At 35.9% G+C, this 26,206-nt stretch overlaps 2 protein-coding genes across 10 annotated transcripts in view; one reads left to right on the forward strand and one right to left on the reverse strand.

The window, feature by feature from the left end:
• The window catches only part of ZUP1 (zinc finger containing ubiquitin peptidase 1), a 37,003-nt gene extending 24,763 nt beyond the window's left edge, over window positions 1-12,240 (forward strand). For 4 of the 8 annotated variants that reach the window (XM_036925025.2, XM_036925023.2, XM_036925028.2 and 1 more), the window contains 5 exons: window positions 913-1,101; window positions 1,379-1,544; window positions 2,854-3,005; window positions 4,100-4,324; window positions 6,943-7,184. In XM_036925025.2, the coding sequence (XP_036780920.2) occupies window positions 913-1,101; window positions 1,379-1,544; window positions 2,854-3,005; window positions 4,100-4,324; window positions 6,943-6,998 (788 nt within the window). In that variant the 3' untranslated portion in view covers window positions 6,999-7,184. Of the gene's footprint in view, window positions 1-912; window positions 1,102-1,378; window positions 1,545-2,853; window positions 3,006-4,099; window positions 4,325-6,942; window positions 7,185-12,082 lie in introns of those variants that run through there. The other 4 variants (XR_005032575.2, XM_036925024.2, XM_036925027.2 and 1 more) reach the window with 4 other exon arrangements.
• Window positions 7,338-23,442, reverse strand: RSPH4A (radial spoke head component 4A). Of its 2 annotated transcripts, XM_036925020.2 has the most exons (6): window positions 21,288-23,442; window positions 17,625-17,859; window positions 13,645-14,382; window positions 12,426-12,567; window positions 11,755-11,872; window positions 7,338-10,009 (listed from the first exon to the last, which is right to left on the reverse strand). In XM_036925020.2, exons 1-6 carry the CDS (start codon window positions 21,965-21,967, stop codon window positions 9,775-9,777), a joined length of 2,148 nt encoding a protein of 715 aa, XP_036780915.2. In that variant the 5' UTR covers window positions 21,968-23,442; the 3' UTR covers window positions 7,338-9,774. The 2 variants fall into 2 exon arrangements, with proteins under 2 accessions (XP_036780915.2, XP_036780917.2); XM_036925022.2 differs by lacking the exons at window positions 7,338-10,009; window positions 12,426-12,567 and having other exon boundaries at window positions 10,345-11,872.
• Window positions 23,443-26,206: the final 2,764 nt, after the last annotated feature.

Consider the following 26,206-nt stretch of genomic DNA (forward strand, 5'->3'; position numbering starts at 1 on the left):
AAGTAAAGTGCACCCAACTGTAGTCATCTTCCATGACAGGGTATAGCTAGGACCTAGGAGGCACAACAAGTAAATGTAGTGAGTGTTTAAAGAAAGGCCTTTTGTTTATGGCTTTAGAATCAGGAAAACGATTATAAAGACAGGAGCATTTGATCCTTGGAGTATCTGTAGGATTTCAAAACAAGGGGAGTATACTACAAGGAGGAAAAGGACAGAGTTGATGTACCCTGTGCTAACACCTTGTTTATCTATGTTATAGCACTTACTATATAGTCCAGGCCTGTGAGATTTCAAGGAATATTGTCATACTGGTCTTTTGTATCCTCAGTGATTAGCATAGTACTAGATATATAAAAATGCTTAGCAAATATGGTAATGGAATGAAAACTCCATGGGGAAAATCATGTTTAATATGTTCAGTTAGGCCACAGGCAAATTATAGTAAGAAGAGTGGTTTGAAGTAAAGGTAAGTTAGAGGCTAGCTTCTTTGGGCTTCATATGTCTTGCATTAAAACTATTTTATAAGTGATAGGAAACTACTGAAGTTTTAAAATTAGGAGCAAATTTGTTAGGATTGAGCTTCAGAGACAGCGATGTCCAGCAGTGTGTATAATAAAGCAGACAGTCAAGAAGAACAGTCATTCAACAGTGTACTTTTATGTCCCTGCAGATGAAAGATAGAAACAGTGTCAATTCAGTGTAATGATAGTATGCTAGTGGTAGGAAACTTGCATAGTAATAACAAGGAGCACAAGAGCTGAGGGTGTATCAGTAAAAAGAAAAAGAAGATGAAATTGGTAGAAATTGGATATGGCACTTGAGAGAGAGATAGGTATTAAAAATGTTTTGAGACACCTATAGAAAGATAATAACTAATCCTTCTAAATCCCATAACCCTCTTTTCAACTTTAGGAATTATTGAAGCACTTTATAGGTATTACCAGAATGCTACCACAGATGTGAGGCATGTGTGGCTTTCTACAGTGGTGGATCACTTTCATTCATCTTACGGTGACAAAGGTTGGGGTTGTGGTTACAGAAATTTCCAAATGCTGCTTTCATCATTACTACAAAATGATGCTTATGTTGATTGCTTGAAAGGTATGTGAAATACAATACTTTGAACTTGTCATCTGATAAATACATATGATATGCAGTAAATTAATATATAGTAGGTACAATTAATAGCTTTAATGCGGAAGTATTTTAGTGGATATTTACATTAAAAACCTGTATTCCTGTTGGAGAGAGAAAGGGGATACAATAGATGTCAGGAATAACTCTAAAAAAACTGTTGTATATTCCTGTAGAGAATATGATACACTGTTCAGTGATATTTAGTTACTCTCATGTAACGTATTTGCTTGTATAATTTTAGGTATGTCAGTACCTTGCATTCCAAAAATTCAATCTATGATTGAAGATGCATGGAAGGAAGGCTTTGATCCTCAGGGTGCCTCTCAACTTAATAACAGGTTACAGGGAACAAAGGCCTGGATTGGAGCATGTGAAGTATATACACTTCTGACCTCCCTAAGGGTAAAGTATGTACCTGAAAATCCAAGTTATTGTTATTGTCACATCTGGGAGGCTTTTGTTGTTGTTGGTGGTGTTTTTATGAAAGAGTTAGTTAAAAAATAAAATTTAAATAGCACTGAAAGGCTTGTAATGAAAATTAGCAGCTCATTCCTTATCTCATGCTCCTCTCTGGTCTCAGGTTCTGTTTCTCAGAGGGAGCTGTCACTTCCATTGTTTCTGAATAATATGTTTCCATGGCTTTTACTTGGTTTATTGTTTTAGACATTGTTGCAATATGTAAGGGGATATATTTCCTTCTATCTCTTAACCTTCTCACTTTTCATCCTTTTAATATGGTTAGCTCTCAGTTTTTATTAAGTTAAAGTCAGAGTTTACATCATGACTATGAAAATACCATTCATCACTGATTTTATTTCCTTTCTGGAAAGCTTTTTAACATTTTCCTTGAGTTATGAAATCCCTTTCCTTTTACCTGTAACTATTTGCATAATGGTCTTAAGTTTTTCTAAACACTCCGTCTATAACATAATCTGAGGCACTCATTCTTGGACACTTCCTTGAAGCCGCCTGTCCTCTTTGCTCCAGTCTGGATTATTTGTCTTGTAGATCTGCTCCATAGCTATAATCGTATGGTCAAATAGGAGATAGATGTAACTTGGGGGTATATATGGGTTTTTCTATGATCTTTACAGGTATTCTTTTCTTGTCTATTGTTGGAATTTGTGAGAGCTGACAGGAAGAACATTCAGGATGTTTTTGATACATGCAAATGGCTGTTAAAGAAATTAAAGTTAGAAGTTGGCTTCTAATTGATCACTGTGTTACAGACTTTTCTAAATCTGTATCTCAGCTTTTAAAATATAGATGACTTTTAAAAATAAAGTATACTTCTGATTTACTATTCATGGAGATTTTAATATGTCAGAAAATGTTCATGACCTTTAGATCAGTAGTCAACCTTATTATGAAGGTATTTTTATCTTAAAAAATTATTTTATTGAGGTACATACAGTAAGATACACAAATTGTAGTATATTGTTCAATGAATTTTGACATGTGTATACACTCATGTAATCATAACCTACCTATATCAAGATACCCACAGTCTCACCAATAATTCCCCCTGACCTATTTAAACAGTTATTTCCTCATAAAAAGACAGTTTTTGAGATAAATAACAAAATTTGTATTTATTTTCTTTTTAGGAAAGTAATGATATAAAATTCTAAACTTAGAAATTTTTGTATCTGATAACTCCATTGGTGAAAATAGTTTTAAAAATATCTCTAAATCCATTTTGTCAACTTTTTATAGGTGCCATATTGTTGATTTTCATAAGTCAACTGGTCCTTTGGGTACACACCCCCGCTTATTTGAATGGATATTGAACTATTACTCTTCAGAGATGGAAGGGAGTCCAAAAGTAGTCTGTACCTCTAAACCTCCTATCTATCTTCAACACCAAGGTTGGTATAAGTCAAAGATAATAAGTGTAATTAATTTATAAGACAGTACCTTTATAAGGCAACTAATTGACTTTTGCTTTGCAATAGGTTAAGATTCTGATAATGGGGAGGAGGGGAGAATTGTGACATTAGTCTGTCTGATTTTCAGAGCTACATTGTCATTAAAATATATTCCTGGGTAATGAAGTATGATATCCCTGGCATCTTCATGTCTGCCTGGTTCTCACTTTGTTTATTGTTCATCCCTACTTTTTTCAGGTCTTTACCTATATGTCACTTCAGTGAGGTCTTCCCTGACCACCTTATTTAAAATTTCATCTTGTTACCTTAATCCTCCACCCCTGGCATTGTCGGTCTCTTGTCCCTGCTTTATTTTTCTTTATCTAACATAATATATACTTCATTTACTTACCTTGTTTATAGAGTACTTCTTCCTATTATAATATAAGCTCCATCAAGGCAGGAATGTTTGTTTTGTTTGCTTGTTTTGTTTGTATCACTAACTGCTTGGAAGAGTGCTTGGCAAATGAGTGCTTATATTGAATAGATGATTTGGATTGACAGGAATAAGGAGAAGTAAATGTTATGAATTTCATTGTTTAGGAATACCAGCTATAAAAGTTAAGCCTTCCACTGAAATTCTATTATATAAAAATTTACTTTTGTTTATCTTTTGGAACCATAAGAATTTTTATTTTGTGGTAGGTAAATTTCAAATCCTTTCATTTGAGATAATTTAAATAAGAAGGATCAAGGCATTAGGGAAAGAAAAATTAGTAAAATATATGGCATAGTAGATGTAGAATTTTTATGTGAAGCTTTTAGAAACTAAAATTGAAAAAGAAAACTGAGGGTTAAGAAGTAGAACTAAAACTATTGTGTTTTGTGAGTGAGAATTCAGATACTTACATGTCAGAGGGAATGACTATATTTATATTCTAAACACATGTGCACAAACACTATATACAGAAAGAAAGTTTATTGGTTTATTGTGGGTATATCTATGTAATAACTTATTTGTATAGCTATAGATATGACACACACACACACACACACACACACACACATTATAGCTGTTATTTTATTTTTGTTAGGTCATAGTCGAACAGTTGTTGGAATTGAAGAGAGAAAAAACCGAACATTATGTTTACTAATATTTGATCCCGGATGTCCTTCTCGAGAAATGCAGAAACTATTAAAGCAAGACATGGAGGCTAGCAGTATAAAGCAACTTCGGAAGTTCGTGGGAAATTTAAAACATAAGCAATACCAGATAGTGGCAGTAGAGGGTGTTCTTTCTTCAGAGGAGAAAGTTGTAAGTATCTATTATATAAAGCTTGACCAAAGTGAATTTAAGAGTTAAAATTTTTTAGTTAAAAATTCAGTGATATCCTTTTGTATTTCTTGACAGCCATTCTATATCACAAAGATATTTTGTTTTTATGGCATTTAAATTTCTGGACTGGACATCTTTAAATTTCAAATGGTGTCTAATGACTTTCAAATACTTTATTCAGAGCTTCATAAAAATACTTAATTTTATAATACATAATTTAATTTTTAATGTCAGGTGAGTGGTGAAAAATGGTAACATATATGGTAAGAAAACCTGTAACTTAATCCAAGGAGACTTAACTCATATTTGTCTTATTATTGAATATGATTCTTGAGGTCCTCATTTATGTACCTGGTTCCTAGTTATATATGGTTTTAGAATTTAACTTCAGTTACAGTTGGCTTTTCATCTCTTGCAGTTGAGTGGTGAGTGGTATATTATAGAAAAAATTCTAGGAATTGAAAACCTTCACACGTTCTAAACTGAAGCTGTATGGTGGCATAGTGCCCAGAATCTCAAAGAAAAAAAATTCCCTAGTAGAGTACTTCTCATTGATTTGTTTCCTTCTAAAGTTAGAGAAAGGACCAAAGAAGAACATTTATGGAGAATCACAGGATCATGGGGGAAAGGACAAAAATTGTTTGCAATGAGAGAAGTAATCTTTATAGCTTCACAACTTGGTATATAAAGGCAAGGACTGCTTAAGAGAGATTTTTCAATTTAATTGCAATACATTAAAGGTTTCTTTGCAATGACTTAAATACCAAAATGGCATTAGTTTGTTTCACCCTAACATCAATTTGGCTGGTTAAAGTTAGAGGTTAATTTTAATATTATAAAATACCAAGATGCTTGTTCATCAATGTACAGATAACTTTTGAGAGCATATGGAGGATGTTAAATATTATCATGGAGTCTATATGAATTAGCTGTTTCTGGTTTTAGAAACTAAGACCTTTTTCTGTTTGGAGTCATGGAGAATAGCTGTGTCTTGGAACTTGGCTGACAGTGTAGAACAGTGCCATATAAAGAAGGAATAATACTGAGTATAATATATATGACTATAATTGTAATATTAATAAAAGTAAACCTTGTATAATGCTTACTTTGTCTCAGGCACTATCCTAAGCACTTTGTATATATTAACTAATTTAACCTACACATCCATTCTGTAAAGGTAGGCACTATTATAAGTCCATTTTACAGATTAGTATGTCTAGGCTCAAAGAAGTTGTATTATTCCTCAAGTCACACAACTACTAAGTAACAGTCCAGATTCCAACAGACAATTTGCATTGAAAGCTCTGATCTATGTTTCTTCTGTGAGGATATAAAATTTTATAGTTTCATGTTTGCTAAGCTTTTGCATGAACAGTTTCACTTTTATTATTGAAAAGATAGGATATTATATTTTGAAAAATGAAAAATCTTACCAGTTAACATAACATTGGTTTTGCATGTTACTTTTAAGACTTTTTAAAAAATATATCTTCTTACAGTAATTATGGTGCATTGCATATTATAGCAATTCAGCAAATACTGATGTACTGCTTGATCTGTGTATCACCAGACAGAAATCTGCAGGTTTAAATAAGAACAAAATAATAAGTTCAGCTTTATTTCATCTTTCTTATTATAATTCATTTTTTAAATGTCTTCTCCCTTCTTAGTGAAAACAGTTTTAATTGTAGGAATTTCAGAATAAATTTGGTATTTGAAAGTATTCCAAAATGTATATATTTATAACTTAATTTTATGTTTTGTTCTTCATATTTGCACTTAAATTAACTGCATTTTAATCATACAGCTGTTGTTAAAGGAGACTAGTTTTCAAAGAAATTTTTTTCATCCTAGCAACTGTCTTATAATTATCATAAGACATTTCTGCTCTAAGTATGTTTTGAGTTTCTACTACTTCCAAACTATTCTAGATGTAGGAGCACTTAAGTGAAATGATTTATTTTAGAAAACACTTCCTAATGAAATTCAGTTAAATAATAAATACATATCTAGTTAATAGCCATGTTCCCCTCAATCCTTTTCACATTTTGGTATGCTGTGGTTAAATTACTTCACTGCATTCTTTGTTTTACACTGTGTAATTTTTGTACTCTTGATTTAACTTTGTTTTATCATAGCTTGATATAATATGCCTTGGTTTGTAACTCAAATTGAGAAAATAGCACAGATGTTTAAATGTTTTTTAAAGTGACATTTTTAAGGTGGTAATAGAAGAGATAATTTTCTTACAGGTTATCTGTTCAGAGCCCTGTCTCTTTCTCTCTCTCTCCTCTGTTTTTCCTTGTTCTCTCTGACTTAAAGCCAGCCTTTTTACTTTTAACTCATTCCATAACAAAGTGCTGTTTTCTTTTTACTTCTTTCTTTTTTGTCTTTATCTGATAAAGAAAACTTTAATTTTTTTATGGCCTGGCTTTGAAAATGTTTAGTCCTAATTATCTAAGTTTGATGTTTCCTTAAGGAATTTTTATTGTCTTGGAAAAATTGCCAGGTTTTATTTTTTTATTAGAATATAATATATATATATTCTTATTATTTGACTTGTTGCTTAAAATTAACAATTTAAAAAAATTCTTTTTCAAGGCCAGGAGACAAGCATCTCAAGTCTTTACAGCCGAGAAGATTCCTTGAAGAATTAAGCATTTCAGTTATTGTGGAATCTTACTTTATTTTCCAAATTCAGGTATTAAACTCCATAATACAATTTATGAATTTGTGAATTCTCTAAATACTCAATTTATTATTTAATTCCTAAAATATCTAAATTGTATGTTTAGTACTTCATTTTTTAGTAATTATTTCAATAAAATTCCTTATTTGCATAATGAGTTTTGTTAATTCCTTTCTTACTCATGTTTCAGAAATGGTTTTATATTATAGTCATGTAGTATTACTGGGTTCTTCTGTTAGGTATTAGTATTTTTCATGTATTAATTAATCTTCAAAATAGTTCTATGAGACAGTACTATTATTAGCTCTGTCAGGAAGCTGAAGCTCTGGGAGATTAGTAATTTGCCCAAGAAAATTATCATAATCCAGTGTGTGAACCTAGGCTGTCTTACTTCCAGGCTCTTACCATTATAGTATTCTGTTTTTTTTCTGTTGTAAAACATAGAGTTGATCCTTTAATGACATGGGTTTAAACTGCACAAGTCCATTTATACAAAAATGTTTTTTTCCAACAAATATTGGAAAATTTTTTGGAGATTTGTGACAATTTGAAAAAACATTTTCTTTTCTCTAGCTTTTATTTATTATATGACTACAGTATTTAATACACAAAATACGTGTTGTTTATGTTATCTGTGTGACTTCCAGTCAACAGGCTACTAGTAATTATGTTTTTGGGGAGTCAAAAGTTATATGTGGAGTTTTGATTGTGCAGGGGGTTGGTACGCTAGTATTGTTCATGAGTCAGCTGTATAATGAAATTCCTTTCTTACTTCATAGACTAACCTTAATATTTAACAGGCATAACTAGTGATGGATTTGCTTTTGTTAAACATTTACTTTCTCTTACATAATTTATGTAATTCAGAGTCTTGTGTTTTAATGTGTCCTTTAGGGAAGAAACTGTCAGATTCATGTTAGATGTGTCATGTAAGGTTGTAAGCAAGAATCCTTCTTTGGCCAATTTGAGCAGAAGGGAACTCACTGAAATATTATCAGAAATTCACAGAATCTACAGGTAACTAGAGAACTATGCTGGAACCAAGGCAACTCAAGAGGCTGGAATATGGTCTAATTTATAGCATGACAGTCAGGTTAGGAGCCAAGGTAGAATGTCCCTGCTCAAAATTCAGATTCTATAAAGGGTGTATCTGATTGGCATGAGACTGTATGCCATTGGATGGAGGCAGTTTCACAAAAGGATATCAGAGTAGGTGAGGAAATGGATATTAAATGGCAACAACAAAAAGCAACAAGTATCTAGTCCATGAAAAAATGTAAAGAACGTATTTGAAGTTTTATAAACATTAGCTACTCCATCAAATACTTAAAGTTCTACTCTGAGAATGAATAATAATGCCAATTATAAAATCCCATCCTTGCTGTTATTCTGTAATTCATACCATAACCAGGTTTTACTTATATCTGCCGTGTAATTTTCCTCTCTTCATGTCATCATTCTCTCTTACCTAGATAATGTGATAATCTACAAACTGGTCTCCTTACCTAGATCCTCTGTCAGTTCATCTTCCACACTGAAGCCAAAATACTCTAAAGTAGTTGTGATTTCCTAGTTGAGCCCTCTTCATTGCTTATGGATAAATTCTAGACATTCCACACAATTTGGGCCCTACCAGGTTCATTTCTCACCACTCAAAAGTTTCACAACTTTGAGCCTGAAGTCCTTTGCCAAAATGGAAGGTGGTGCTTAGCACCCTTCTCCACTTAGTTTTCCACCTTCTAGAAGTGCTTCTGGCACTGCTCAAGTCTGGGTTAAATGCACCTTCTAAGAGTTTGATAGCAGTGCTTCTCGAAGTGTAAATTAGTGATCTGCGAACTGCCTATCTGTGATGAGATACAGAAATTATAATTGCTGTGACATTTTTACTTTATATTATAAAAATAATAGCAGTAGACTAGAATTTGTTTTTAATTGGTCCTTTTCCATAGTGTGAAGCACTGTTCTATGGTACCCTGGAATGTTTGTATCATAGTACCTGCTAAGTTGCAATCTATTTTAGTTTTCTATTACCCTTTTAATATTCCCCACTTTGAATGTAAATTCTAAGATTTCAGAAACAATGTCTAGTTTATAATGGTACTCTCAGGGTGCCTGGTACATAGAGGACTTAAAATAGGTGTTTATTGAAAGAAAATAATAACCAGTTTTAGAGAAGCAGTGGTAGAAAATAACAGTCTGAAGTCTTTGGATATCCCAGCTAGCAGTCTACAAATTTTCATCCAGTCAGGTCAAACCAGTTTCTATAGGATGAATGACAAGGTATTGGGGAAGTTATTTAAGATGTAGTAGGTTAAAAATTTGAGTGTTCCCACAGTCTGAGCAGGTGGTAGAGTCATAAACTCTCCCCCCAGCAACTAGAACAAAAAGTGAAAATAACACAAATATGCATAGTATTTGCACACAGTATCACACACTGGTTAAGAACACATGCTTTAATTCGGTGATTAGCAATATTTTTGGTCTTGGTATCAATTGACAGTACCAAAATATTCCATGAATTGTAGCCATCAGAACTGTGGTGTAAGAACATGTCATTTAGCCTCTGGAAAGTCCATTAAGCATCTTTCTATAAGCACATATTAGCTACACATATGAAATTCCAAATTTGATATTTTCAAGGAATATTTTGCACATGATTATATAATTATGTAAATTACATATAACATGTAAAATTGGTCCTACATTAGTTATGTATTAGTCTCACATCAGTCCTAATTTTATTCTCAGTCATAATCATCCTCATCTTCCTCTTCCTCGATTATTTCATTTTCCTCAGCTGGAAGTAGAGCTGCTGCTTGTGCAGCTTTGAAAGCCTGTTCTTCCTCCACAGTAGGATCATCCATTTCTGTAACATCCGCTCCACTGGGGTATTCTTGGTAAACTGGTGGTAGAACTGGGGGTGTATAGCTCTCTGGGCTATATTTATGACCCCAGCCTATGTAGAAATTTTCAAACTTGCTATAAAGTTAAAATGATGTTGATGACTATTACATAATTTTTCAACAAGAAAAGTTGATCTTTAGAGTTAGAATTAAAAGAATTAAAACTTTGCCAGCCCAGCAAACGTTTGGTTGGGAAAGGATTCGGACTTGGGATTATTTCAGGCCAGATCATAGGCTGTTACAAAGGCCTCACGCGAGAACTGCCCTGTCCATGCCAGACTAGGCCTAGAGCCAGTGAAGTACAGTTTCTAAGGGGAGGTGAGGACAAGGACTCTGGCCCCTCTGGCATGTTATGCTCTTCATATATTTCATTCCTAATCTACGTGCTTTATTCCTAAATCTTACCTTCAGCAGAGATCTTCTTCAGGTGCCTCTGCCGAGACCTCCTTTTGGGATTAATGGGGGAGAGAGGAACCTTAGTGATAGTTCTCCCCACTCTGACTCAATACTTCGTACTTCTCCACTTCTAGCCCTCCTCTCATTCCCTGTGGCCCCAGGTCCGTAAAACTACAGGGGTCCGATGCACAGGGACTTCCTCATGAGGTAAACCCCAAAAGCTGCACTGTCCACCTAACCTCCATTAGTGTGCCATTCCATGGGAGAAAGTGGGACAGGGGAGTCAGCTTTCTCCTTATACCCTCACAGTGAGTGATCAAAGGCTTAGTGCTCTCATTATTGGCTTGTTTCTTTAATAGCAGCTCTGACATTTGGCAGCTCAGCTCTCTCCACTTCAGCTGAGTTTCTGACATTGGGTTATTAGGTAAGAAATGGAAGGATAAGACAAACTGAAGTGTATGTTTTGGGTGAGGGATAAAAGGACAGTATCTTCTTGGTCCTAATTCTGTTGACAGTGGTAGCCTGAATAATACATATTTTTAATCATTTTTTATCAATATGTCCAATAAGAATCATGTGAGGTTTAAACCAAATATGGCTTAGAATTACCTCTATTAATCTATTTGGAAAATGAATAAATCAAATACTCAAGCATAAAAAACACATTTTACTTTTATTAATTGGATAATCTAATAAAAGGGCAGAGTTTGAATTATACTAAATTTCATGCTTTATGGTGAAATACAGATGTTATTTGAAAAAGTCTTAACAGTATACACACTGGACATGCCAAAGTAAGTTAAAACAGTGGTAAACTCCCTCTGTTGAGCATTGCTAGCACCAGGCTTAGCCCCAGAAACAGAAGCCAGTGAGAAAGTAGCTCAACAGATTGCAGTGGTTCACTCTCTCTGGGAAATGGTATCATGGCAACAGGATAAAGTTCCTCCTGAGAAGTGGCACTTTACTTACCCACTATAGAGTCAGGGCTTTATTATCTGCTGCCAGTCTCCTGCTCTCACTTCATCCAGACCCAATTTCCTAATTTTTGACATGGAGCATTTCCCTTCCCAGAGCTGCGGTTAAAGCTCACAGGGAAGATAGAAGTGCCGAGCCTGGCATCTAGCTCATAGCCTAGACCTCCAGGGTGTCACCCCCCGCCTCCACTTTGGGTGGAGTGCCCCACACCCTTTGCCCTACCCCATCCTGGCCTGGGGACTCTTCCCCCCAAATCACTGTGATTGGCTGCCTTGAACAGCTAACAGATTACAGGTTTCTCTGATTTAGGAATGCAGGTTTGTATTACACTTTGGAGAAGAAAAAAAAGAAAAAAAAACCTGGACTGTAACTTAACATTCCAATGATAGCTTACTATTTCCAGAACTTAAATAATCACAATAATGGCTTTGTAAGTTGTCAGATACTTACTTGCCATTGGAAAAGGCGTATGCTCCAGGCCAAAGGTTGGATCTAAGGACTGCAATAGCATATTGAGGAGTGAGATTTGAGGATAGCCGTGTTGTCCACGGTGGTGTATTTTGGAACTCTGTAATAAACCAAAGAGAAATTTAAAAAACCCCAAATAGTCAACTGTGTAACAAAGAAGCTATTTTTATCAATGTTAACATAGATTTGACAAAGACACAGTCTAACAAAGTCAGGTGGGTACTTTGTGAACATTGTGGAACAATGAAATTTTAATATTTGTGTGTGTGTGTATCCATTTATGTAACAGAGACATGTTTATGGTCTACAGAACTCAAGACAAGAATGAGCACAAGATAACTGTCAGCATTTCCAGTAAGAGCTACAGTCGACTTACATTGCACCCCTGCCTCACTCCAACCCCTGTCAAAAAAAGATGATGTTGTAGCCAGCTAGATTCTTTACCTCCTGCTATCCCAAAACACATAAAGGGGAAAGGGGATGAAACCTTAATTCCTATCCATTTTTTAGCGGTTTCCAGCTCCCATATATATATACCATATAGCATATATAAAAAATATCTGTAGTATATAGTATATTTAGATATATGTTATTTATATACATAGTATATGTACATATGTATAAAATACATAGTATATAGTATATAGAATTACCTAAATCTTCAGAAATTGGTGTCAGAAGAGGAGGCCCCACTTCCTGTTCTGTGTAGTCAGGTTCTTCTTTTTCTTCTTTTTCTTCATCTTCCTCCTCCTCCTCCTCACTTTTTTGTATGGGATTGAACCAATTAGAGCGACCCTAGGATTGGATATTGCAAGATTTAGTAGTCTAGTGAGGACCTTAAAATATTAGAATATTCTTTTGGATTGAAGCATTTAGCTGCATGAAGGTCTACTGTGTGGGAATTTAATCAATAAATATTTGTTCACCATACCAAGTACTATTTTGATCTAAGTTATTTCAAGCAAAAGATAGTACTATTTATTTTAGAAATTTGCCAACTTCTTTTAAGTTACAGAAAGTTTATGTTTTAAAATTGGCAGCACCTTAGTGAAAAAGGTAATACTGCATTTTACTAATTTGTAATAAATATTTATATGACAGTGGTAGAGTACTATTATTGACAAAAATTTTAATGTGATAATAGATATGGAAGTTTGGGATTGTAATTTCTCATTTAATTAACTCTTATCTAGAGGTATATGACTCTCTTATGTGGATCAAAGTCTAATGAAGATTTTCTACCTGCAAATGAGGCAGCATAATAGAAGATGGACTCTGGATCTATTCAGCTTGTTCACATCTGACCCTGTTGCTTATTAGCTATATTCCCTTTGTCACATTGTCTAAACTTTCTGCCACAATTCCCTCATCTTAAAACAAGTATAATACTAGTCTTTCATACAGTTGTGAGAATTAAAATGAGATGATACATATAAAATGCTATTCAGAGCACCTGGCAAAATAGGTGTACTGTAACTGCTATATAGCACTGCTTGTTTTGTTTTTTGTTAAAACCTTTTATTTTTTCTTGGCAAAAATCCCCATTATAGAAATAGAATAAAATAACTTCTCAAAATCTAGTCATCTGTATTTAATATATAAAAAATAATTTCATTACATGCATAAATCTAAATCCTTATATGACTTTTCAAATACTCAATAGAAATATTCTATGTCCATTTGGAAATAAAAATATAAAGATTCCAGGTCTATACTACTTGGCAGTTATATTAACACTGTATTTTCACTTGGTTTTTGTAACAGTCTCTTTCTCTAAAATCTGAAGGCCTTTGTTTATATATTTACATTGTAGAGAGAATTTAATAAATACTTGCTAGCTGGCTGATAGATTGAGAATCGGAGAGCACATACCTGAGGGAGAATATATTGTACATGATGAACCCAGTTGGATAGGGATTCCACTAGATCAATCACTCTAATGCCTTCGAAATCCGGGTTTTCTTCAAAGTTATCTCGCCTGCCTTCTACTTCTTCTTCCTCCTCTCCTTCCTCTTCATTAAACTGATAGAATCCTAGAGGGCTGACGTGGGTCCCTGCTGAAATTCTGGCAATTTGTGCTCGTAAGTAATTGCTCTCATTTCCTGGGAAAGGTGGGTAGCTTATGATGGGAGTATCCAATCGCCCAGTGAAAAACTTCTTGATTTTTCTTGCAGTAACAATTTGTGCAGGTGTAACCGATGGTAACTTCACCCATGGTCTTCCTGGTTCATTGCAAACAAAATAGACATATTTGTTGGTACCAGTTCTACTTTCTTCTTTTGGTATAGCCTGTGGGGCCTTATAAAAGGCCCTTGGTAATTCATCTTCATCTTCATCAGCTTCACTATCTCCATTGTCCCTCTCTTCAGTTATATCTTCCTCTTCCATGTCCTCTTCGTCTTCTCCCTCACGAAATTCTACTTCAGCCACAATATAATTCATTTCCAGACCCAAGATTTTGCCCCAGAAATGGCATCTTTGGATTGGGTGGGTGTCAGTAAGCTGTTTGAGGGCAAGAAATATGCGGTAAGTCTCATCTGTACCCAAACCAACTCCAGCTTGTTCAAAATAAAAAGCTGACTCCATTACATTTGAAAGAGAGTTTTCTGCCTGGGAATAGAAATATGGTTAATATTTTCTGTGTAAGAGAACTGCTTGCTTCCCTTTTTCTTTTTGAACATCTTAATATTCTACTTTATCACTTTTTTGACATTTCTTTCAAGACAAACTGATAATTCCTGAATTTCAATTCTTCTCTCATGGCTTATAACTGTAGCTCTAGTATTATGTTGTATACTTATCAAAATAATAGTTATCTTGTTATATGTGTGTACCTTAGGCAAAGATAATTTAGTAATCACTATGAATAATAAAAATTCAACACCCTGTTTTTATAAAAAATACTTAAGTGACACCTTTACTATCCTGAAATAATAAAATACAGTATAGCCTACCTACACATGTATATTTAGGGGAAAAAACCTGTATATATGTTCATCTATATATTACATTTTTTTCTAAATATTATCTACATATTGTAATATATGGTAAATAACAATATGAGACTTTAGAGTAATATGTATGTAAGATACAGTATAAATGAAAGGATAATAAGTACATAGTACATTTAAAAACAATTTAGTCAGATGTTTGTCCCTACTTATAATAAATCATTTTGGATTTAAAATAAGGAAATCAGAAGTAATACTATAAGAGAAATACAGAAAAAGGAAAAAGCAAGTCTCAAGTAGATTCTAGAAAAACATTTGTGAGAAAGTAGAAAATTACCTTAGCTGAGGTAGGGATGACTTGCAGTAGACCAATTTTAGACTTTTAAGTTGGAGAATTGAGAGCACTTTGCTACTGTTACAAATAATCTCTTATTTACAGTGTGATCTTTGTGTCAAAATAAGAATAATATGTTTTTTCAGTCCTCATTGTTTTGATGGCAGATTGTGAGACTCCTAGGCATCTATTGGAAATTCCACTCTGCCCTCTGTAGCTATTTCTTCTTTGTCTCTAATTGGTTCCTTTTTCTTAACTGATCCATAAATATTGCTGTCCTCAAAATTTCAGTTACCTAATCACTCAGGACTTTATGTTTTGGAAGACTTGTCACACTCATCAAGTGATATGTGATTGTTTAAAATCCACCCCTTTTACTCTGACTTTTCTCCCATGTTCACACTTGTATTTCTAACCAGCTATCAGAAATTGCATATGTGAAAAGTTTAAAATACCTCAAGTTAATGAATTCATTTTTCTGTCAAAGTCTTCTCTTTTTTCTGTATACCCTATCTTTCTCAGTGACATCTTTCATTCAGTTTCCTGAACTAGAAAAGTCAGTCATCCTTGCTTGCTCTGACTCTCTTGACTTTCTTACTTGGAGTCCTGTTGATTCCACGAGCTGAAAAGGTGTTAGTATTATCGCCTCCCCTTTAATTAATTCCTACCATACTTTTCTCTACCATGACTTCACCTCCTATCACAGGATTCTAATGGTCTCCTCCTTGCCTCTATTCTAACCTTTCTTCTTTCTCCTCCACATTACTACCAGAGTTATCTTTCTAAATCAAAAGCCAGACCATGCTATTCTATATTAAAAGCTACTGTTGACCTCCCATTGTATGCAAGAAAGAAATTTCTTATCCATGTGCAAAGAGCAGTGTGGCACTAAGCACCTTGTTTGTTTCCTTTCCATCACTCCCTCCCTCCAGCCCGTACTTCACTTCCCTAAACATTAAATAACGCCTCCCAACTTTTTCTGGTTCCTTTTTGCTGAGGATTTTATTCCTTATAGTCTTCATCTGGTGAATTTTTACTTATCCTTCGTGACCCAAACGGAATACCATCTCCATTACAAAGCCTTGCCCAATTCCCAATAGCCTAGTTGCTCCGTTCTGTTTCATAACTTGCCAAAACAATATAATAATAATTCCTGCTATTCATTAGGTTCTCAGCATGTGCCAGACCCTTTATATACGGTACCTCTACTCTAAGTTGTCGCCATGTGATGATCCCTGAGGCTTGGGAAAGGTTTAGTCACTCATAGTCACAGAGTAAGCAAGTAATTGAGCTAGGATTGTTTTTTTCAATTTAACTACAAAGTTCCTGTGTTTTCTACCATATGAGACTATCTCTATTATTGTAGTTATCAGAGAGCTTTATAGGCTTTTTTGCCTCTTTCACTACACTGTGCATAACTTAGAGTCAGAAAAGTCTTTGACATGAGTCTATCTCAGTATCTGGTTTGGAGTAGATAGTCACAATGTTTATGAGTTAATGAGTGAATGAATAAATGAATGCAGAAAACTAAGAACAGGAATTCTGTTGTGGTCAAGACAGGAACAGAAACATGACTACTCTAAACATGTGTCCCAAACTTCATATTTCACTGCTTCAAGACCTACCTGTCTTCCTGTTCTTCCATCTTTCTATTCTTTGAGGTAGAGCTTTTAACCTTTATCTAATGCTTCAGCTCTTCCTGGCTCTAAAACCAATCCTACTCTTAGGAAGAATTTATGGAATTTAGTCAAGGGCCTCAGGTTGCAAGATTAAAACACCTTATTTGTGTTCTTACCCCACACCCTAATTTTAGGACACAGATGCCTACCTTGTAATGATGCGCTTACACATGGCTCAATGTCCTATTTTTATCCTGGAGTCTAACCTTTCTTTGGTGACTTCTGACCTTTGATACTCTTCCATGAGTATGTCTGCCTATCTGCTCGATTCCCACATGCTGATTACCCCCAGACCCTTCTTCATTGTATGTTGGTATATAATCAAATGCTTGGAATAAAATATTTTCAGAAAAAAAAACAGCTGATGTCAGTTCCTTCACATCCTTCTGAGTCCCACTGTTCCCACTGTGTCAGGTGGGTATCCCCACCAAGGTTGCCAAGCCCCAGAGGCAAGCCATACCTATTATCTAGATCCCTACTGTACCTGTCTTTTCCCTGACTGAATTCTCTACCCTTCTCTGAAAATATCTTACTCCAAACATCAGATTTGAAAATATATAGGCAGATTTTTAAATAGTCTAGTGGTAACAGAACATGGAAGCTCAGTAGATGTATGAATTACTCAATAGTATAAATTATAAGCATGCAGGCATATAGGAAACGGGGGTACTATTGAGCAAGGAGCTCGACTCCACAAACAGCAAACAAGACTGTGAACTACTAATACACAATGTGGAAAAACAAAACTCTGAATAAGGAGATGAGTGGAATGAGGTTGCAAATACTATTTAGGAAGCTATAAAAGACAGTTGATAGAATTTAAAACCATACCCTATTCATCTCAAATAAACCTAAGATCGAGTTACTCAAGCCACAACAGTGACTTACTATTTCATCTTCCAGTTCTTGGTCAGTTCCTTCCAAGTTTCCCTGGAGAAAAAGAGCCTTTTGCTTCTCTGCTATTTCATATGTTGGAAGCATCTCGTTCTCATTTTGAAGTGTATCTAATTTTTTACTAAAATGTGTCATCTTCACATCTTGGCTAATATTTTCAATGATGTCCACAGCATTTTCAGGACGCTCATCTAAGATCTTGGTCAGCATATTAGAAAGATGATCATATCTACCCAAAAAGAGAAAATTTCAGGTAATGCTATTGTAAAAAACATTTGAAGGAGCATTTCATTTAGACTTAGTTGATTTTTTATGAAACTACAGCAACTTGCAGCCTTCAGAAATTTTAAGTGATAAACAGAGTAACTACCATTACCATGAAGCACCTGCCCTAAAATTTTCATTAGGAAATGCTTCCAGTATGATATGAACATTTGACTTATTTAAGAAAAACATATTATACTAAGAGACATATTCTATATCAGGTACACATTCACATTTTATTTGAGACTGAAATCTCTTAGTTATATATTTGAGTGATTAACCTTTTCATATTTTTACCCTAACACTTTTCTATCCGCTTTCCCCTACCTTCACCAAATCCAACTTGATTGCTAAAACCTTTGGCTCTTCAATTTCCTAGGCCAGTGATTTACTTCAGTGTTTTTTCAGACCTATGAGAAACCCATTTCATATAGCAGCCCCTGCCCAACACAACTGAAAGAAAAGTGTCATCAAATATCACTCACCTTTATTAAAATGAGATGCCCCCTAATATTTTTGTTCTATTCTATTAAAAACACTGCCCTAGTGTTACCAAAAACGTCCTTGTCACCGAAATCAAATTACAAAACTTAATGACAAAGTTTTGACATAAGGAAAGGAATGGTTTATTAATCTGCTAGCAGATGAAGAAGTGGCAGGCTCATGCCTTAAAGAACCACCATCCCCTTGAAGTACAAGCAGGGCTTTTAAAGGGGAAATTATGGGAGAGAAGCTGTTGTGTTCCTGACCACAGACACAAAGTAGAATTTGCAAGGATCTGAGCAGACACTTTTGTGCTGATTCAATTGCTTTTTTTTCTTATTGGTTCCTCCTCAGTATCCTGGGACAGGATGTCTTAGGTTCTACAAAATCAGCTTTCTGCATTATTTCTGACCCTGAGACTCAGAAAATAGAACAAAAAGAAACTGTTACCTGTTAATTATTACAAGGTTTTGGGGGTACCTAATTCATATTCAAGTTAATGTTAGTGTTAAATTTTAAACCCAGGGATTTAATCCAGTTTTCCTCTGTTACACTAGCTTTTTATTTCATAACCAAATTAAGGAAATTGTCTCTAACCTTTCATTAATTCATTACATTTTATACATAACTGCTAGGGTGTGCTTTTTCAAATACCAGAATTACAATGTAAATTTATGGTACTTTAAGAGCCGAAAATACCTGTCAAAGTGCTCTTAAATAGAAACACTTCTGTCCAATGTGGAAGCTCGTAGAACATTGTTCTCTGTTAGATAAGCACTGTATCTCCAATTTCATTCATAATAATTAGTTCAATAGGAACTTCTGCCCCAGTGCAGTAAATCTTACTAAAAATGACTTTCATGTGGTTGCTTTGCTAAGTTCTACCTGAGAGCCTTTGCTTGTGTGTCCTATATATGTAATTTGTCTCAAAAATAATTTAAAACCTACTTCATCCTCTTCCTTACCCACTCAAGTCATTTTTTTTAACTCTTCTTCTTCAGTTTAGAGTGGGCCTTTCTGCAATCACTGATAGGCAGCTGTGTGATCATGTACATTATATCTTTCCCATTCAGCAACTGCATTAGGTTTTCACATGGCCCAGATTAGGTTTTTGTTTTTGTTTGTTGTTGTTTTAACATATCTCCTCCCTTGTTATAGTGAAACCAAATAGATGCTCATAATTGCCTTTGTTAATTGATCATAGCTACTATTATTTTTTCTTTAATATCTGTATTTATCTAATGGATCTTAGGAACGTCAAAGAAAAATATGTACATTTTATGTGAAGGGCAATTTAAAAATATTATATATGAAGAATATATCATTCTTTCCCCAGGTACTGATGTTCTTGTAAATGAACAGAAATGTTATGACTAGGAGTTTGTTAGAGCTTTGTCAAGCTTCCTTAATATTAGCTCAGTACTGAAAGTCATGGGGAAGTCTCCAGACTAAAAATATTGTTTGTTGCTTGCTAGGCAGTCCCTGGGGGTTTTAACTGGAGTTTTTGGTTTGCTCCAACAGGGGCCATGTATGCCATCAAATCAAGGACTTTAAGTACAAATTTTCATTTTATTTTTCAGGTTTTAATACCATGTGCTTTTTTAAAAGTTCTTCAGGCAAGATATTTTATCAATGTTTTTTAAGAAGTGCACTCCTGAAAATGCCTTTGTGTCAAATTATGAGATATGTTTATTAAATTTTAATTCATAATTACAGCTTTTTCAATTTGGGAGGACTAATTGTCTTAATAGAATGGCAGAAAAAGAAGTAATTCTTTTCTGTGGGCTTTTTATTCAACGATTAAAAACCAATATCAGATCCTATATTTTAATCAAAAATTGTTTTAATTACAGCAAAAGAAATACTTTTCATGGCCATCAAATAAGATCTGCATGTAAGAGATGGAGTTGAAGTTATCCCTTGTTAAGCAGTTTAACTGCAGTATATCTAAAGTACTTAGAAGATGATAGTGAATGTTATAGAAGATACTCATTTATTATCTTCAGAGACTTAGCATTTGGAAATAAAATTTAGATATTTAAGTAACGTCCATTGGAAAATAATTCACTAAAGGAAATTTCCACATTTTTATGTTTTTGAATTCAGTTTTAAATTGTTAGTGAACTCTCAAGAATTCATAATGAGTTCTTTTGGAATTTTAACAAAGTTTATACATTCATGCTTGTTATTTCACCTAGGGTGTTATGGCTAAAGTTCATATTAGAATTTAAGTAGAGTCTACCACTGAGTAGCAAATCACATCCTTGAAGCTTAATCAAGTGGTAGTTTAAAGCTGTAATTTAGAATTAGTATTTAAATTGTCAATTTCAGCTTTTGTGAAGGATTTTTCACATTAAATACTATTTTTTAAGATTCATCAGACCTTAAGATTACAATGACCAGTTCTCCTGGTTTGCTCATGACTGGGGTTGCTCAGAATGCAGAACTTCCAGTGCTCAAATCAGGACAGTACCAAGATAACTGAGATAGTTGGTCATCCCTGTACTGGGCTGAGTGGGAAACTCAAAACCAACCATACAATCACTAGGTTAGAGGCATGCTGAGAGTAGAGCCATGAGTTCCCTACCACTGGTAGACAGTTACTTTTTCTAAACACCTTGGAGAGATGCTTAGATTTCACTATCTCTATGGGCTCTTTCAAACCCAAGATTATGTAATTCCTAGGTTTTATTTCTGTGTGCCAAAGTCTTTACAGAAGCTAGAAAAATCCCCACAAAGGGCCTATTTTGAGTCCTGGATACGAAGATTTATTAAATCACTAACTCTTTCTTATTAATACTTTTCAAATATATTTCCATTCATCCACAGAAACACACTCTCACACAGAGATATTCACACCCCTTTTCCTTGTCAAACTTTTCTCTCTCTCTCTTTCCCTCCAAGACTTACAGATTTAAGCCGGACTTGCTACTGGTCTTCAGTAGGTAAGTCTTAGCATTCTGAATGGCAATCTCAAGCATGCCAGGGGCCATTTCAGAGGCCCTAGGCCCAGTCTGATCCAGATCATAGTTACTGTTTGAATCTTCCTCCTGAAAAATATCAAATTCCAGCTCTTTTGGTTTAGCGTTGGTATAGCTCACATCCTTTGCTCCAAACACGTGATGTTTGGCTTTCTGAGACTGTTGAAAGGCATTTCCCTCTGATTGGCATGTCTGATGAGGAGGTGATTCTCCTTTATCAGATGATTGTTCCAGGTGGTCAGAGTAAGGTGTCCCAGCTTCAGAAATCACACTAGTGGTCTTGTCTGACTGCCATGATGCTGCAAGGTCCTGTCTGGCAAGAGCCAGGGAAGAAGGAGTAGAAGAGGCCTCCTGGGGAGGGTAAGCCGGAGATGATGCACCTGGTCTTGTGAGGTCGCCCAGTGGCATGCTGGCTTTAGTCTGGGGACTCTGAGGAGGGCTGCTGTTGGGCTGGGGTTCAGTTTCTGGACCCGTCTGGGATTCTGGGGGCTCAGATAACCCAGGCTCAGGATCTTGGAAAGAAGCTGCTGTCATTTCTTCCCGTAGCTGCCCTGCTTCCCCTGGTTCTTGGTTTTCTTTTTCTTGATTCAAAGAGGTCAACTCTTCCATGGAAGGAGTCAAGAAAAAACAAAGTTCTGGCTGAAGGGGACATGCAGATACAGAAGGAAGCAACACAGGGCAGTTGCTTTGTTAAGGTCTGCTAAGCCGTTTCTGTATGTTAGTTGCGTCCTATCTCCGTGGCAACCCCAGGCAAGGGTTCCTCAGAGCAACTACACAAACCTGTTGCCAGGATTCTAAGGGAGGAGACTAAATAAGATGGAAATCCTAGATTCGTGATTTGGTGTAGCCTCTGCTCCTCTTCGTAGCGCAGCCAATCCGACCTGCAGTCTTGCTTGGAAACCTGAGAACGTGCAGGGCGCTGAGAGCACAAAGGAAGAGGAGCTGCTACCCTGCCGCGGGATTTTCAGGGTCTGACCGTCCTGCATTAGTGGGGACACAATGCATTTACAGAGGTTGTGCGTGCATGTGTGCTTGCGTGTGTGTGTGTGTGTGTCGAGGGGGTTGTGCAGAGGGACGGAAGGCGGAAGGGATTGAGAGAGAGACCTTGGGAATCTTGAGGTGCAGATGACAATGAGACTCCAGTGCACAGACCAGGAGAGATGACTCATATTCAGAAGGAAATGACCAGCCAGACACAGGGGGCTTTTGGAAAATAAACAAGGGGTTCCTGATTTTTTGTACCCGCCCCCCCTTACGGAATCTGCCAGGTGAGTAGGCAAAGTATTACCTTCAGGGAAAAGGCAATCCAGAAGTTTACTCTATTTAAATAGTTCATGGGCTGTTTTCTAATAATTGAAATTTAAAGTAACCTAAAACTGTACTGGCATAGTATAATATTTTTGCAATAATACAAGTGTAATTTAATAATTTTGCAATATTTAAGATCATGACTATAACTATTCATTTTATTCAATCTTCTAGCATGAAGAAGGTATAGAGGATGGGACCATATCTGGCCTTGACTATAAATGGAGTATTAAACAAAGTCTTTAATGTTAAATTATCTTGTGTCTCTCCCTTTTGCATTAATTGATAATTGATTTTTACCTTTTTCATTGTTAAGATTTCCCATTATCAAGACATTGGTCACAAATTCTCACTTCATGGGAAAACTTAATACCTCTCCCCCATTCCCAATTTGGAATTACGAGAACCCTTCAGTAACTTGATAAAGCTGTGGGCCTTTACCTTTCCCCAAAATACATGGGTGTGCACACACAAAATGTTGCACATAATTTCTACTGGTTCAAGGACTCCTTGAAGTCAGATTTCCCAGATTGGAAACCTTGGAATAGATTCAAAACCAAAATGAAAGATAAACTAGAATTACTGATGGGGACTTTTTGTGATTGATACAAGTGTTGCAGAGATTAGTAAATTGCCCCCTTCATGGTCCTTTTCTCTCCTCCCTTGCAGCTGGCAAGATATGATAGAGGCAGAGCAGGGTAGCAGGGCCAAGAGAAGGGAAGGGTGAAGGAACAAACTCAGCATTTGCTTATCTCTCCACTTCAGGAGAGAAGAGCAACTAACTAAAAGGAGCAATTTAAGAAAATACCTATTATTCCTTCTTCATTTTCAGCCCAAAAGTCTATCTAGACTTTGACTCTACTAAACCTAAAGTTGCTTCTCATTGTTTTTGGAATAATTATCAAAGCTTTTAGCCTACTTACCTTCACAGCTTCATCTTAAGCCCCTCTCCTCTCTCTTTCTGTAATCTAGTCCCCCTGATTTTTCTTTCATTTACTCATATGTTCCATGTTCCTTCCTACTTCAGAACAATTGTGAGGTAGGGCAGGGACATGGGCCAAGCATCGTGATTAACTTTTCCTGCCTATGATGAAAAATGCTGAGATATAAACAGTACAGTATGAATAGGAGGGACCCCATCTTAAGGCTAAGATTCCATTTCAAAAATAGAGTTGAGAAGTAAGATTCCTAACATATTCTCTGGTAATCAGATAATAATCCAACAGCTTATCCTAAGGCAGGGTAGGCAGTCTAACTGCTGTGTCCCCACTGCTTGAGGGTAACCACTATCTTGGAGAAGAACAGTATAAATAAATCCCTTGTGTTTGGGTTTATTTAGCAGAATCAGCTGGAGGACTGATAAATAGAGGAGAGGAGACATGGTGTCTTGCCAGAGATGAGCATCTTGAGACCATGTCAAGCTTACACCTAACAACCCACCCCCTGCCCTTTGCCCCATTCTTGAAAGTCTTAAAAGACAGAATCCCCAAGCTTTCAGTGTACCTCCTCTCTGAGGACGCCCATACTTTCCTTTCTTTAAGTGCATACTTTCAAATAAAGCTTTCTCATTGCTCAAATTATTGCAGTTTGTCTCTTTGCTATTTCATTTTATTTCCGGGTCTTCACTCTGTCTCTGCTTTACTCCTAATAAGTAGGAAGGGGCTGCTAAGATCTCAGATTTGGGCCTGCATGTTTCCATCACCTGGGTGATCTGGACGGAACTGCCGCTGTGCGATCTGCTCTTAGTAGCCTACCTGAAAATCTCCTTTCTTTGCTTTTGGGAAGTTCTCAGAACATAATCTCACTCCATCCTGTGTTCCAATGCTCCCCTCAAATCCTGGAGTGGTAGGAGCTAGTCCCCATGCTGTGTCCATCCAAGCAGACACAGGATGCCAGGTGACCTTGGCTTCACGAGTTGGCAAGGGAATCTGCCTTAGGCCAAGAACTTTCCCTCTTTCCCTCTGCACATTCCTGTTCTCTGCTACCTGCAAGGCAGCCGCCATTCCCTGCTGCTCTTGCTTTAATGAATTCCTTCCTTACCTACACTCATCTGACCTGTTTGAGAATTCTTTCTCAGTCAGAGTCAAGAGCCCCTCGTCCGCCCAGGCTGAGGTTTCTCCCAGTGCTTCAACTAGTGTGGCGGGAGAGGCTCCCCCAGACGCAGCTGCCCAGCAAAGATTGCACTTGCTTCTGCTTGAAATGTTTTCCCCTGTTCTTTCACTTAGGTTTTTTCCTTAGGAAAACTTTCCCTGATCCCACAGATGATCTCAGTTTCCCTTATTATATGTTTCATAGTACCCTGTAATTTTCATTCTTAACAATTTGTCTTTGTAATTAATTACTAGTGAATTTTACCTCCAGATAAAACTAAGACTCTCACTGTGACTGAACTCCCACTGTGAAGATGAGAGTAAAAGTCTCTCCTGTTTTGACAGGGGAAGGGGAAAAGTAACCATTTTGAAATGTGCCCAGACCTTTCTGTTCTTAATTAGGCCTGCCCTCAAGGGGTTACCTTGAGGTAACCAGAGCCTAACCAAATTTTACTAAGGTTGACTTAGGCTTTTTACTAAAGGGGAGATACCAAAAACTAGCCCCCTCTAGCCTTCCTGTATTACCTAAGATTGAGGAGGGAGAAGAAGCTGAGAAATACTTGCAAAGGTCCCAGTCTAGGAGCACAGACTTAAAAAGGCCGAGAGCTAATCCTAGGGCTCTGGAATGCTTCCCCTCTCTCTGCACCTTACCACTACATCAACGGGCTCCTAAGTAATGGCAAAGGATTACTGCCAGAAACCTGCAAACCTGAGACCCTACTTAATAACAAGTCTCCAAGAAACCCAGGCAGACAACTCCTTTGGAAGGCAGAAGACTGGTTTTATCTGATTATTCTGTCCCTAATTTGAAGGGAAGTCAGCTGATGAGTAGTCTCAATGAAAATTCATAACTGTAGGTGTTTTTATTATAACACAGGCATGAAAGCAATAAACTAATCATTTTGCTGAAGAAGCTAGAAAATGGAAAAAAAAAGCATTAAGAAAGATAAAAACTGAAACTAATATTTTGAAAATAGACTAACAGTGGGATCAATAAATAAATACAAATGTTCATCTTTCTATTTTCCTGCAGAGAAGAATGGCAAAATCTGGCAGACTAATTAAAAGGGGAAACACAAACAAGAAAGAGTACATTATACTATCACTGTTGAAGAGTTGATTAAATGAGACCACTCTTTACAATTCCTGGCTAATAAACTGGAAAATATTGGTGGCATTAGCACTTTTTCTGAGAAAATACAAAGGACCAAACATGAATTAATGAAAGAAAAGAATCAGGAATCCACTTTATTCCAATAAAAATAAAATAAAACAAAAACGATCAGGAATTACTCAAAAACCACAGAAGATATTAAATATATGTTGCTAAGTGTATTAGTTTCCTAAGGCTGCCATAACAAATTACCACAAAATGGTTGGCTTAAAACGACCAAAAATTATTCTCTATATCTCTGGAGGCTAGAAGTCTGAAATGAAGATGTTGGTAGGT

Source organism: Manis pentadactyla, chromosome 12 (assembly GCF_030020395.1).
Source record: "Manis pentadactyla isolate mManPen7 chromosome 12, mManPen7.hap1, whole genome shotgun sequence".
Taxonomy (NCBI): domain Eukaryota; kingdom Metazoa; phylum Chordata; class Mammalia; order Pholidota; family Manidae; genus Manis; species Manis pentadactyla.